Genomic DNA, 14,842 nt, shown 5'->3' with positions numbered 1-14,842 from the left:
ATAAAGTAGAGAAAAGTAAAGAAAAGTTTTGTTTCCACTGAGGGAAATGGTTTCAGCTTACAAAAATAGACAGGAGGTCTGTGTCGCCGTGACAGTTACATTTCTGGGGAGGTGCATGTCAGGTTATGGACTACGGCATAGGCTACAGCGTAGGCTCTACATCGACGCAGAGCCGACGCCATAGGTACTGCGTCAATTTGATGCAGAAATATAAATTCCACCTAATCTTGGTGCAAAGGGGGTATTACATGCACTGCTACATACAGCTACATGCTAACATCAGGGATCACATTCCTGCTGGAACATCTGTGAAGATTTTGAAGCTTTTATTGGTGAATATTCACAGTAGAAAGCGCCTTCATACTCCATCAGAGTCATTTCCCAGCTGTAATGACGGTGCAGAGACGCTGAGATTCGGAAGACCAATGGACTCACACTTCTTAACATATGCTCAATTATCTTCTATTTTAAATAAGAAATGTGAGGAGGGAGTGGTTCCTGCCTCATGTCCGGAGTGGGATCAGCTTCTAAAGAAGGCCACTGTGGTGAAAGGTGTGGTCTCAGACATCTGTAACAAAATGTCCATAGCTGCCCCTAATACATATTTTTCTGTCCAGCTGGCTTGGGAGCATGATCTTAAAACATCTTTCACTTCCTCTCAGTGGAACATATTTTGGAGGTCGGCTCCAAAATACGTATGTGTGAGATTTAGGATCATACAATACAAAATTCTGTGCAGAACATACATCATTCTTGTAAGATCATCTAAGATGGATGACGGACATCAAGATTTATGCTGGCATGATTGTGGCAACAGAGGTTCTCTATTTCACTTACTCTGGGACTGTCCATCTGTTAAAACACTATGGTCAGAAGTGATATCTCTTATGTCAGAGTTTTTTAATGTCAATTTCCCTAAAGTATGCCTGCTGGGCCTGAAGTTTGACAATAATGTTGGAGTAACTGTTGAGCACCTATGGACACTGGCTTGCCTATCCACCAAGAGACTAATACTCGTAAACTGGAAGGAGCGTAAAGCAGCCTGCTTCTCAAGGGACTCTTGGCTGAAGGAATACTTGGACGTATTAAACATGGAACGGGCAGCCTGCCTGTTAAAAGACTTTGATAAGGGGCTGGAAGGCCACTGGGACACTGTCATTATACTTTTAAAACGGTAGCCCCCAGTTTATATGCATAATGTACAAGATCTATTGTATGTTACATTTGTTACGTGAATGTCACCCTTGCACACAGTGTTTTTTGAACATTAAAGCATTTGAACATATTCAAGTAGAAACCGAAAATACAAGTATGAACCTGAAAAAGAGCACAATAGGTCCCCTTTAAGTAGGTTGTTTGGAAAGGATGAGCTGTTATAACAGGTGTCAGGGCATGCTGTCCTTTCCTGTAAATGTGTCATGTAATGTGCTTTACATTTCTTGTTACGTCAGCTACTTGAGTGTAACATTGCTTTTACAGATGCTCAAAAATTCCATCCTCTTTAGAGTACAGCTGTGGTATGAGAACGTTGCACTCTTGACAGGAGTCAACATAAGCAATTGTCTGTTAGCAACAGCCTTTCAAAAGTGAAATGTTATGTTACAGGTTCTGTGTCTTTTGTTTTTCTTCAGCATCAAAAGAAAACCAAGTCAAATATGTTATCAATGACCTCTTACAAGACTTTTCCTGTTTTGAAATAATTGCTTTAGACTAGTAGACATTAGGCGCCAAGGGCCAGTTCCAAGAAGCAGGTTTACGGAGATAACTGCTGTATCTCAGAAGAGATCTTCCACATCAGTTCCTCTTACAAATTGGAAGAAGCTCTGTTTCTCATTCAGTAAAGCTGTGTCTTGAAAACAGTCACAAGTTCCGCAAGGCAGGAAATTAGAGACATTAAATCAGTGCTTGGCAGTAGGCTTGATTCTCACAAAACTGAGAAACATCTTCAGGCAATAAGGTACTTATATTAGTGCAAAGGAACCCTCTTGTTGCAAAGCATACCCTGAAGTGGTGGCGATGAAACCATGCCCACTTCCATATGAAGTCTTGACGGCTGTGTTCCCCATGGAAAGTGTACAGATCCCATGAAATATGACAGCTACAGTAGCTTGGAAAATAGCTGCTATGTGGCATTGAATTTGATGAATTAATTGTCCATCAGGCCACAAATGAGAGCTGTTGGGAGAAGTTTGTCCTCAGGGCTAATGTCTGAAAAGCCTTGCTTGGAGAGGTTGAAGGAAAAGACCATGATTTGGGTTAAAATGAAAAAAAAAAAAATCTGCTGGAAAAGGATTCCTGACAGAAAACCATGTGCCAAATGAGACAGGAATTAGCTAGCTAGCACTGTGGTTCTCAATCTTTTTCGTGTAAAGAGCCCCTTAATTGATACACTTTAGGTCATGGAACCCCATTTGTTGAGATTTGGCTTCAGGAACCTCCAACTTAAAAGATATTGGTCGTTGGACATAATTAAAATCAAAATTCTATAGTTGCCAACTACAGTTGAGGAGAAAACCTTGGAGGAAGCGACACCTGTGATCAGAATAGTCACTTATCTGACTCTTACTCATGCGGGTTATAGGGGAAAAAAATGTAGCAATACACTGCATCCACGTACACTGCTTCATTAACAAAACTCAGTGTAGGATAAAAAAAAACTAAAATAATTACACAAAATTAACTCATTAAAGCACAAACATAAGCAGTGCAATATAGATATATGAAAAATAAGAGAGCTTTTTTGTGGATTAAATGCAGCAAAAGAAATAGTAGTAATGAGATGGAAACGTCCACAAGATTTAAATATACGTTACTGGCAGTCATCATTTTATTGTAATCTTTCCATAGAAGTGGCAATGGGTAGAATAAGGGACATTAAAACTGAAGTAACAGAAGCTCTTCTTCTAATAATGGAAAAATTGAAATCACAATAACTAGTATGTGTAGAGATTATTGATGTCGATCTATGGTCCTATATGGTGTACGCCTAAATGATATGAATATGTCATCCCTTATACATGTATGTGTATGCACATGTGAATAATGTTGTATGTTGTATATGTTGTGTTCATTTTATTTTATTTATTATTAATGTATATACATGTATGTATCTGTGTATTTGTAGATATATAGATATATGGATTCATGTATAGGTGTGTGTGTATGTAGATACTTATTCTTATATTTTGTTTTGATTAGTTAATCTAATAATCTCGTGTTTTGTTTTTTTTTTCTCTTTTTTTTTCTCAATGTTTAAACTGAGGCCACAGGGGGTGGGGTGGGGTGGGGTGGGAGGGTGGGGGTAAAGAGTAGGGTTTAAACTATTGTTTGGATTATAGGAGGATAAGTGAAGGTATATTTACATTTTGAGTATTGCTCCAATTTATTTTTGTATTGCTATTCATCTAATTTACATAAATACACTATATGCTTAATGTATTTGTGGATACCCTCAAGTACAGATGTAGATATGGCATGTATTGTCAATACTGTATTTTTCAGTTGTAGTGCTTCCTCCATGATGAAAACAAAAAGAAAAAAACAATAAAAAATTTGGTCACAAAAAAAAAAGAAAAATAAGAGAGCTTATTGATTGTGAAACAAACATACAGTGAACTGTCATCGCAATGTCTTTCAAATATAACTTGATATGAGCAAGGACTGAATTCTCAACCTCATGACAGTGTGACATTTTCAACAAAACCACATTAAAGATGGCACAAGACTCAAAGTTATTGTTTGCTGACGGAAACATTTCTTCACAGCAGCGCTTTAGGCTCCATGTGTCGCTGTGGATGAATTATTTTCTGCACAAACAGTATCAATAATTTCAGGCTTGTTGTGGTTTTGGACATGTGGAATTCCCCCTACACAGCCAGCTCTTTACATTGTGCTGTGCCATTACAAAAGTTGAACTAATTTTGAAAAACATTAACAGTGTGAGTCAGGGTACCATCACTACAGTGTATGACGTATTCTTTGTCTTACAGATGAACATTGAATTAATTGGAAATAAAGGTCACCCTTATGGTTATGTTTTTTCACTCATCTAGTTGCGCTACTGTTAACCGTCATCCCATATTTGCCACTTGGTGTCACAGTAGAAATTACACAGAGGTTTGTTTAACAAAAGCTTCCTCTTTCTAGTTCAAGGACCAGAAATCTTTCTTGTGTAACTCTTTTTTTGCCACATTTAAGCAATAGTTTGACATTTTGGAAAAAATTGTTACACCTAATTACTCTTATTTGTGTTCTTGTTGAGAGTTAGAGGAGATGACAGGTACCACTTTCTTGCAATACTACACTGTAGAAATATTCAGTTAAGTAAAAGTACAAAGATATAAGCCTAAAAAGTTTCAAACGTAGAATAGAATAGCCTTTATTGTCATTGTGTGTACAACGAAATTACGGTGCCACTCCAGTCAGTGCAACAAGAAACAACAATAGCAATAAAAAAAATAGCAATAAAATATATATCAATACAAATATAATAGAAAAAAAAAGAAAAATATGAACAAATATATACAGTGTGTGCCATAAATATTTCTGTACAGTATAGTGCAAATGGTTTGCTTGTAGATATTCCAGGATTTCCAAAAGTCAAAGTACTTACTTAGAATAATCTCTATAATTTCATCATAATAACTGATGTATAAATGTCTTCATCACATTAATATTGAAGCTTGTAAAGTGGGGCTAACTTATTACTTTATATACTGCTGAGTGGTTTAATATGTAATATTATAATTTATTAGTTGATCTATATGATGTATTCATAATCTAAATCTTCAAAGTAGCTTGTAACTAAAGCTGTCAAATAAATGTTGTGAATTAGATAATAAAATAATTGCCTCTGAGATGTATTGGAGTTGAAGTATAAATTAGCATAAAATGGAAATCTAGTATAAGTCGTACAAGTATATAGTTCAAGTTCAATAAAGAGTAAAAACAATGGTGAGCGCGATAATAAAGACAGATGCCTCTATCAAGGTTTTCTCAATATCGCCTGACATAGTTTGTTTTTACTTTGCTCTGCTGCACTCTTAAAACCCAGGCAAAAGAGGTATGTTAGCATGACTACGCATAAATGTGGACGTAAAATGGATCAACAACAACGTGGAATTCAAGCACATATGTCGTTGAGGGTGAAGATTAATGAGCTGACAACTCTGTCTCTTATCAGGCAACTACAGTACTTGAGTAAATGTGCTTAGTTACAGTTATCCGTTTATCAACTTTGGGTACCTAGCTCCGCAGATTTAATTATTTCAAATGAATATTGTCTATCAGATTACAAGGAAATAGACATCCCACAGGTTTTCCTTCTGGACCACAACTGAAAACTGTGAAAAGAAAAAATCTGTGGGTTCTGTTTGGGTCTGCTAATTACTAACAACTTTTAACATCACCATTAACATTCAATCTGGAAAGCAAATAAGTTTTTGAGGTACACATTTCAATAATTGAGACATGAGGTGCCATAGTGCTCGCATCAATATAGAGCTTGTTTGTCAAAAACACTTTCCTGAGGACCCCCCAGATTCCCCACAAAGGTCAGGGCTAAGCCTCCAGTGTCCTTGAACCCTAGATACGCTCCTGCTCAGCACCCACCACAAGCTCTATGGCTTATAATTCCATATATGTGCACATGATTTAGTGTGCATATGGGTGATTAGGCCCATGGCGTCAAAATCTCACTGCAGCCAGGTCCCTGAAGTTGGCAACCCAGAGTTATGAGGCTTAAAACAAAGACTGGAATCAGCTTAGAGGCTCAGTCCGAATGTGTTTGTATAGATTAAAGAAATGACATATAAAATGGTAATTAGTGAGCCTTAGGTTCTGCACTTTCTTCTCCCAGACAGAACCAGGCCAGATGTTAGCCTGTTTCCAGTCTTTGTACTGGGCTGAGCTCACTGACTGTTGGCTGTAGCTTTTATATTTGACTGACACAGTATGAAATTGACCTTCTCATTTGTCAGCAAGAATGAGAACAAGTTTATTTTCACAAAATGTCAAACTACGGATTCAAAAAAATGGTATTTAACTGGTTCTATCAGGTCCTATTTCCCATACTGCACATTTAATCAAATACAAGTCCTAGTTAGTTGCCGTTTTTCCTTACGTTCTCTACCCACAGAGACAGCATGAACATGTGACTGACAGAGGGCTATGATTAACCTCAAAAAAATAACTTTAACCTCATTATTTACACTTGTCTCCCCTCATTTTCCCCCTGTCTCCCTGGCACTGTATGAAGTCCCTCTCACTACATTCCTCTGCTAATAAGGACATTCTAGCTTCCACTACTTCTTCCACCCGACAAACACAGCTTCAAAGGACAGATGAGAGCAATTTAGTGTTCATCACTCATCACTTTGACCTAGACATCCTTCGAACACTGTTACACGAGACGTCATGAAAATAAATATCCCATCAAGTCAAACATGTGAGGGTTATTCATGTTAGAACTCTTTCCTGGAAATATATAAAAAGAAAAAAAATTGAAGCTGTTTTTAGGTCATAAATTTATTTTGCTAATCATTCCAATAATCTGGAACTGGTGAACATTTATCATACACATTTCAGATACATCAATTCAAATGAAATACAAAACAGAAACTGTACAAATGTTTGTAACGTTATCAAACTATTTCAAGGGGAATGTTTCATACCACCTTATTCATGTACAAAAAAGACAAACCAGCTTGATTGTAGAAACTGTCTGACAGCTTCATAGTCTCACATATGTGACACTCTTCACTCCATGGGCTGCTCCTGCCTCTCTTTGAACTCATTAACTCTGGCCTGGAACAAAATAAAAGAAAATGTAGTCAGAATTGGAGCCGAGACAACGCGGAGAGCATAACATTTAATCCATGCTGACTGACTTTCCTCTCACTGTAGGACTAATATCCAGAGCCAACCAGACAACCCAGGGTTTCTTCATGCAACCCACATGAAAATGTTATTATTCCATCAGTGGAGACGAAGGTTTGTTTCATGCTTGCCCTCCTCTGTGGAGAGGTCAGAGAGCTGGGTCAGCTTCTGAACAGAAGCCCTGTGGCGGGCAGAATCATGGACTCTTCGGCAGGGCAGAAGTCGCAAGTAGCTGACAGGGGAGGATAACTAATGATGCTCCCTGCTCGTTACACAAGCTTTCATTACCACTGAGGGTCAGATGCCATCCAGTTTTGGTGGTGAGTCAACATAAAATATGAGCTTGTGAAATGTCTGTAAACAAGCCAAATTTTGGTCAAACTGTGTTCAACTTTAAGTCTGAGGCTGGACTCAAATATTTCAAATATCTGGATATTTTTTTGTTGGTTAGGTTTTTAGTTTTCAATTTTGGGATTCGGGTATTTGCTTTTTTTTTCTCTCTCTCGAGGCGGCCTGCCACAAAATAAACATGTTTATTTTCTTAAATGGGTAAAATCTTCTCTCATTGTAAAACTGCATGCGGCGTATTGATTCACACACGAGCCCCTCCGAGCCCCATTCTATTTCTGTTCATCATGAGAGCTGGTCCCTCCACCCCACCTTCCTGCTGCTAGGAGACCACTGCTGCTGGAATGTGAGCTCCGTGCCAGGGGCAGCTTGTGAGAGTCCACATGCATGCACACACACAATGACAGGTTTAACTAGCATCATTAAACTAATGTTACCCAAAATCCTAAAGACAGACATCCCTGCTTGTTGTTTGCATGATCCTGTTTAAAGAGATTTAAAATAAGCTAAAATCCCACACCATCATATGTGACCCTACATTACCTTACAATACGCGCCATGCAAACGTGGTAATTTGCTGTAATTACACTGGTATTTCCCTGTAATAGTCACAGAAGATTGTTGTTTGCATAATCCTGTACATATATTGATCAAAAATTAAAACCATAATAGCTAGAACATTCATTCTTTTTGCAGCAGAGAGCCAAAGCTTCTGTCTTCAGTGATATCTTAATAACATCACTGTGCTGCGATATGTGTGGCACAGTGGCACAAGAAGAATGAATGATGAATTTATTTATCACCGTCTTTGCACTCTACTAAAAAAAATGAGCATCTCAAAAACTAAATAATAAACATAAATCAAGTAAGTGATGTTGTGTTAAGAAATATTTTGTTTATGTTCCTACATTTTGTTTGGATCAATGTGTCTTGTTTTTATTTTGTAAAATCTGATGAAAAAACATGCCTGATTTTTGTGTTTCTTTTTTAAAAAGACGCCATTTTAATTATTTTATCAATTATTATGGTTTATTGACTTACATAACCTTTTAGCTTAGGTTGGATAGATCTTAGGGATATGAAGCTTGACAACACAATATAGAAAAAGACCAATAAAGGCACTGGAAGACCATTTCTATTGCACAGTTCAAAGGGTTAACAGGTTTAATGACAGAGTTGAGCCATTTCAGTGCCTGTGTGATGTGTAGGGACTGTTTCACAGCTCGGAGTCAGATGTTAGCCACTGCTGTTGCGTTAGCTTGTGCTAACCAGGCAGACACTGAGCTGAGCATTCAGAAGAGAGCAGCTCCAGAGATGGATCTTTGGCGCTGCGTCTAACCCGTGTATGTCAAATCACACACTGAATCATAAAGATTTCAATCTCTTCAATTTGTTTCTGCTCTTGAGTTTCACAGGGCTTTGTCAGGGGTTGTCTGGGATTTGGAGCCTTATACTATGAGAATTACTAATACTATGACAGCTTACTGCTGTCAAAGATAAGATGTCATTAAATCTTTTGCAGCTGAATACAGACGAAACAGAAAACTTGGTCATTGGCCCAGACCACGTTTCAAAGAGTTTTAGTCCCTACCTCAGTCATTAAGCCAGGAGTATAAAACCATCTGCCAGAAATTAGTGCTGTGTTTGATCAGGATCTGAATTTTGACCATTACATTAAGATAATGGTTCTGTCTTTTTTTTTTGCAACTCAGATATATTGCCAAAATTAGTCGAGCCTTGCCAAAGAGCATCATCGAGCAAAACCACCGCTTTTATCTCTTCCTGCCTGGATTACTTAACTGCTTATTTTCCTGTCTAAACGAGCCTGGAATTGCTCAACTTAATTTGGTTCAGAGCGTGGCAACTAGGCTTTTAACAAACACTAAACAAAGAGCGCACATTACCCCCTTATGAATCACTTACACTGGCTTCCTATGCGCTTCAGATTTCAATTCAAGATCCTCTTGACCATAGTCAGTGCCCTCCACGGCATGGCTCGCTCTTATATTTTTCAGCTTATAACCCAATACTCTGCACCAAGATTACTCAGATCATCTTATCTATTGCTGTAACATATCCCATAAAATATCCCATAAATATCACAGTCCAGTCTCAAAACAAAAAGGAACTGTGCTTTTACTGTTTTACCCCCAACACTACAGACTCAGCTGACCTGTGCACTGATTTAAATCACTTTTATAACTTATATAGGCTAGTTTTTAGAAGTTTGTTGTTTGTAATTCCTCTTTGTTTTATTTGTCTTTTACTGTTTTTTTTTTTTTTAAATAATGCTTGTGAGTAGCTGTTCTATAAACTGTATTTGTACTTGCTGTTGTATGCTTTGTACCATGATGCACTTTTATCAACTGTGAAGCACTTTGGAAGCGCTGTTTTGAAAAGTGCAATATAAAAAAAGTTTATCATTATTATTATATTATGAAATCTGTCCAAACTAAACCACTGCTGGACAGTTTTTCTGTCAGACATATGAAACAGACATGACCTGAGTATTTTTGTGAAACAGCTGTTTCTGTTACATGATATTGTGTTGTGCGAGTGTGTCATATATTTATTCATGAATGACTGGAACTGATACACACGTGTGTGCAGGGAGGAGCAGGAGAGGAATGAGAGAGATAGACATAAATTAACATTGGGTAATATGGGCCTTGCTATTTTTAGGCTATTTTGCAGTACACGGAATAGATCTCAATATTTTAGAAAGCTTCTCTGTGGACTAATAAAATACAAAACTAATAAATAAACTACAGTTACAATAAAGTTAAATAAAGTAGCTACTGTTATATAATAAAACTAAATAACATAATGTTATAATAAAGTTAAAGGAGGTGTTACAATAATTAAATTAAACTAAATAAAAATTAAATTAAATTAAATTTCATTTAAGCGGAACCCCTGGTGGTTTTATTCTGAAGCACCGGCTTGTCTCAGGCCCAAATGTTGATGTTTCTGCTGTGACAGTTAGCTATTAGCAGTTAGTGTAAAGTTAAAGCGTTACCACGGCACCATTGAACGTAAGGACTTGCTCACTGTAAGCAGGTAACAAACTAACAGCTCTCCAGTTCATATATCAATAATATCTGCAAGTCAAACTGGTGCTCCATGGTTGCAAAATGCCATTAAGTAGCTGCAGTCTGGAGCTCTGCAGATACAAACACAGGCCTCACTTGCTCATACTATCACTTAAGAGAGATCAATCTGTATGGGCAGGAGAGTCTGTGTTCAGTATTATGTTTGTGATTCTTTTTTTTCTTCCTTCTCTGTCTGTGAGATGGAGAGAGCCCACCCCTAAAATAAATCAATAGGTTGATAAAGTGTACTAATTTAGAGATGTATTCATAGAAAAGTAAAAATAAATAAGTACATAAATAAATTAAATGTAAAACATTTGGTGTAGCCTTGGAAGGAGGTGTCTGTAGGGAGGGCACTGGAGCCCCCCCACCACATCCTGTTTTTATGTCCTCGTGATTTCGTTTCCTTTTTATGTCATGGGTGTCATCGCCATGGGCTGTCCCCAAACCTGTATGAGGGAGCAGGCCCACTGCAGACAATCCCTTCCAATATTCGCCTGCCCCAGGCTCTCTGGGAGGGAGCCAGTCTGCTATGAGTTATGATGTTTTTGATGTTTCTCTTTTCTTTCAAGTTTATTTTGGTATTTGGGGTCAGTTTCTCTCAGTGAAAAAAAAACTGTTAATAAAAGTGGACACACAGGCTTACCTGAAAGGTGTTGAGAACATGCTGAGAAACATCGCTGAGCTCATTCAGGCCTCTCCGCAGCAGCTCTGTGGCCGGAATTCCCCCTGAAACAGATGGCAGATATCTCTACTGAAAACATTCACGTCTGATGGGAATAACAATGACAGACACAGATGATGCATTGTACTTTGTGAGTCAATCAACTCTCCAGGATTGAGCAAAAGGTAAACTACTGGCTTTTATTCTTGCGCTGTCTAAGCCAACAAAGTTTGCACAAACACCTGCATTCTTATGAAGGGCTGCCAGAGAAAAATCAAAAAACAAATGAAGAGGGAGCTGCTTATCAGGGGCCCATTTCACCAAATTTGTAACATGCAAGCTGCAGTTTACAGCACAGGAAACCTTCCCCTCTCACTCCTGATTCAAAGCACATTACATATTTAATCAATGTCACATGTATCTATAATGATGACACTGACACTAATTGCAACCTCCATGTAAGCACTGATTCGCAAATTGCTTTCAAGGAAAGGGACCACAGTCCGATCGACAAAGATGAACAGCAAAGTCAAATGACAATGAATTAGCAAACAAATACAAATTAAAAGTCTTTCACAGAATATTTATCAAAGCGATGAAAGGACACTTCTGTCCTCCTCCTCCTCCTTGGAATGATATGATAGTTTGAAATAAATAAAAATGCAGCAGGTCAACAGGAAATGAAAAATCATTGTGAATCAACCAAAAGTAATTACAACTCCACACAAGTACAGAGAGCTACTTGTTTATCTGGCTTCTTATAATTACAGACTGACCTCCTTTGCTTTATTCAATGCTGATTAAACTAAACAGGAGGTCACACTAAGCTTGAGTATCTTGTTGTTGTCGATATACATGATATACAAGAAATGTGACCCAGAAAACAAATGAATGACAATAACTGTTATTTGGAGTCCTAGCGCTTTTTTCCTAACTGACAAGGAGGACTTCCAACCACCCATTTTCATTGTGGTTACAGTGGGGAACAAGCAATATAGAAATATCTGTTCGCTGAATGTCTGAAAGCACAGTGGAAACTGGGATTTTTCCTGGTGCCTGAAAGGTAATTGTGTTTTGCTGTGATGAAGCCTCCCAGCATACCGAAACTTAGTTCAACAACAAAAACATGTTGTTTTCTCAGTCTTGCAGAGTCCTTTCATGTGATGGAGCTGCTGTTATCTGTAGGCACTTTGTGCAAAGCGGATGACAGATCTATTTGTAACAAGGCGAGTGGTTTCAGTTCTGTGTGGGGAAGAACAAGAGGGGGTGTGTATATGCTTGTGTTTTACTTAAAAGGCAGCCACTGGCATGTCTTGTTCGGCTTGAGTGGACAAAGTGAACGCACCAGACTCCAATTTACATGTTCATCCCGCAACACAGCCTGAAAACGTTTCCTCTATAGCTACCACACGCATGTATGCATACATAGACTAACATAGATTGTAAGGAGAAGAAAAAGGAGATTAAATGACGGAGGTTTAAGGGGTGTTGCTCACCTCGTGTCTGAATGCGAAAGTTGATCTTGCTCTCAGACGGGTGGGTGATCGTGTAGCCACAAAAATCCACATCCACACTGACGGAAACAGGAAAATGAAAGCAAGATTTGTGATTAATATCAATATTTTTGGTTAAAATGGTTGAAGGCATGTTAGACGTATTACAATATTTCCACCATCAACTCGTCCCTGCTGACCTGAGAACAAAGACACAGCGAACAAAGTGGAACCACATTATCACTTATGAATCCCTTTGAGATAGCATTATTATGAATGGTTCAATTGACCCCTCGAGTTGTTTCTTCCAGCTGGAGTCATATCACAAACTTCCTAAATTAAGCACCAGTAATATCCTTTGTTCTTTGTACCTGCCTCTTGGGAGGAGGAGGAAGTGTTTTTAGGAACAAAACAGGTCAAACTCATGACCACAACATGCTGACTTTAAAGCAGCTGCTTGTTAAATAACACCTACGTCTTCATGATCATATATCTGAGGGCGTTGCCCAGTGTATGGTCTTCATCATGCAGCACAAATGTCACACAGCCTTCATCAGCCCCATCAGCCTGGACCTAGAACACAAAACAAGTAATTAAATCTAACATCACACATCCAGCTCTAAACAGAAATATCACCTCCTAAGAGATTACTGAGTGTGAGAGTAGGTCACAAAGAGAATGAACTACAATGAACTGCCTCTACATCCAATACTTATTATCTCACAGATGCACACAAATAAGCGTGAGTTGCACTAATGTAACAGAGACGCTAAGGAAACACTCGGGTCTGTGTCAATACTGCCCCCCAGTGGAGAAACTCTGACTCAGCTCTGGACTGAGACGTAAATGTAAAGTAGGAAAAGTGATGAACGTTTCAGGCAACCTTTGCTTTACATAAAACCTCTTGTGATATCAGTCACAACCGGAGTCGCATTGACGTAAGCAGCTTTTAATGTAGTTTGGGTTACAGGTGGAATAACGTTAGCTGCTTTCTCACTGCTAGCTTCTGTAGCTACCCACGTGAGGCGTTCACTGGCGGTAGAAATGCTGTCGTTAGCTTCTTCAGGTGAATATTTTCTTATAGACAGATATTAACAATGAACATTAAACGTAGCTATATAAAATATCAATGAGCATAAGGCATTTTATCTTCTTACCATCTCCAGCACTGGCTTCTTTTCGCCCTCTCCAGCCATGCTGCTTCACATACCGACCAGTGCGTCAACGGAGATTGATAAGTTTTCAGCCCTCACTGTTGTCTGACAGGCAGGTACAGGACAAGGGGTTGCTTATTTCTTTTATCTATATTGTGTAAAACATGTTTTTATCAATGTATGTAAACTAGAATATTTTGGGATGGATGTTCAACTTTACATAAGAAGAAAAACGGGATAACAATTCAATTACAGGATAAAAATATTTGCATTGTGTTGTAAAAGTAATTAGGTGGGGGAAAATAATAAGATAAGATAAGATAAGATAACATAAGATATACTTTAAATAGAATAAGAAAAAAGAGAAAAAAATAAAAATAATAATAGATAAATTAAAGATGAAATAAATTAAAATTGCTACATCAAGATGAATAAAGTGACTAAAAATGGCAGACAAAGTGTTGAATAAAATAAAGTGTCATATTTTGTCATATTTTCAAAACACTATTATTTTTATTACTGGGGAAATTTACATTCACAAGTAGAGGTGGGCGGCCTCCCAACTGGATTTTGAACTTTTCTATCAAGAACTACAACAATATGGCACCACACTGAGAGGCCTTAAGAATAAAAAGGCACCTTTTCATTTCTTTGATTTTGTTTTTTCTTTGTATATATGTATTCCTGGTATGGATAGTTTTATGTCTACATATTGTTCTTATCTTTCTTTCAAAATGAATTATACATAGATTTGCATGGCTGAAGCAAAAAAAAAATTAGTCTAGTGTCAGGAAGCTGCCACTGGAGCAGAAAAACACAGTAAGGGGGCTAGTCCTACGATGCAGACTAACGTGCACAGCATCTTTTAATTTCCAGGATGTCGATAATGAATAGTTGCTTTATTTCTTAGAAGGAGCCAGAAGAGTAAAACTTTATCCCATTATAACTAAACACTTTATGCACTGCAAAATTGTGGCATGCACAGTTATGTAGTCTGTAATTTTTCTTTATGTTGTGTGTCTTAACTGGTTATTATGTCACACTGCATATAGTGGGCCCCTTAATGTAGTGTATGTTGTGGTGTTATAATGTATTGATTTCTATTTCATTAAGAACCCATCCCCGCTGTCAAGTAGGTATTAAGAGTGAGAATTATTCATGCTAACAGTGGTTCATGTGCCTGTAAGACCCAAACAAGGGCTCAAATACCCATTT

General features: G+C 37.9%; 1 protein-coding gene across 1 annotated transcript; it reads right to left on the bottom strand.

Annotated features, from left to right (window-relative positions):
• Positions 1–6,509: 6,509 nt before the first annotated feature.
• Positions 6,510–13,743, bottom strand: polr1d (RNA polymerase I and III subunit D). The gene is made up of 5 exons (XM_033633509.2): positions 13,631–13,743; positions 12,949–13,046; positions 12,477–12,553; positions 10,963–11,045; positions 6,510–6,804 (listed from the first exon to the last, which is right to left on the bottom strand). Exons 1-5 carry the CDS (start codon positions 13,667–13,669, stop codon positions 6,757–6,759), a joined length of 345 nt encoding a protein of 114 aa, XP_033489400.1. The 5' UTR covers positions 13,670–13,743; the 3' UTR covers positions 6,510–6,756.
• Between the last annotated feature and the right edge of the window lie 1,099 nt (positions 13,744–14,842).

The sequence above is a fragment of the Epinephelus lanceolatus genome, chromosome 7 (assembly GCF_041903045.1).
Source record: "Epinephelus lanceolatus isolate andai-2023 chromosome 7, ASM4190304v1, whole genome shotgun sequence".
NCBI classification, from domain to species: Eukaryota; Metazoa; Chordata; class Actinopteri; order Perciformes; family Serranidae; genus Epinephelus; species Epinephelus lanceolatus.
This window is presented reverse-complemented; position numbering and strand designations above follow the sequence as displayed.

Coding starts and splice junctions, on each gene's coding strand:
- polr1d (XM_033633509.2), bottom strand. CDS start 13,669: ATGGCTGGAGAGGGCGAAAAGAAGCCAGTGCTGGAGATG. Junction 13,047..13,630: donor AGAAGCCAGTGCTGGAGATG/GTAAGAAGATAA, acceptor TTTGTGTTCTAG/GTCCAGGCTGATGGGGCTGA. Junction 12,554..12,948: donor AGATATATGATCATGAAGAC/GTAGGTGTTATT, acceptor TGTTTCCGTCAG/TGTGGATGTGGATTTTTGTG.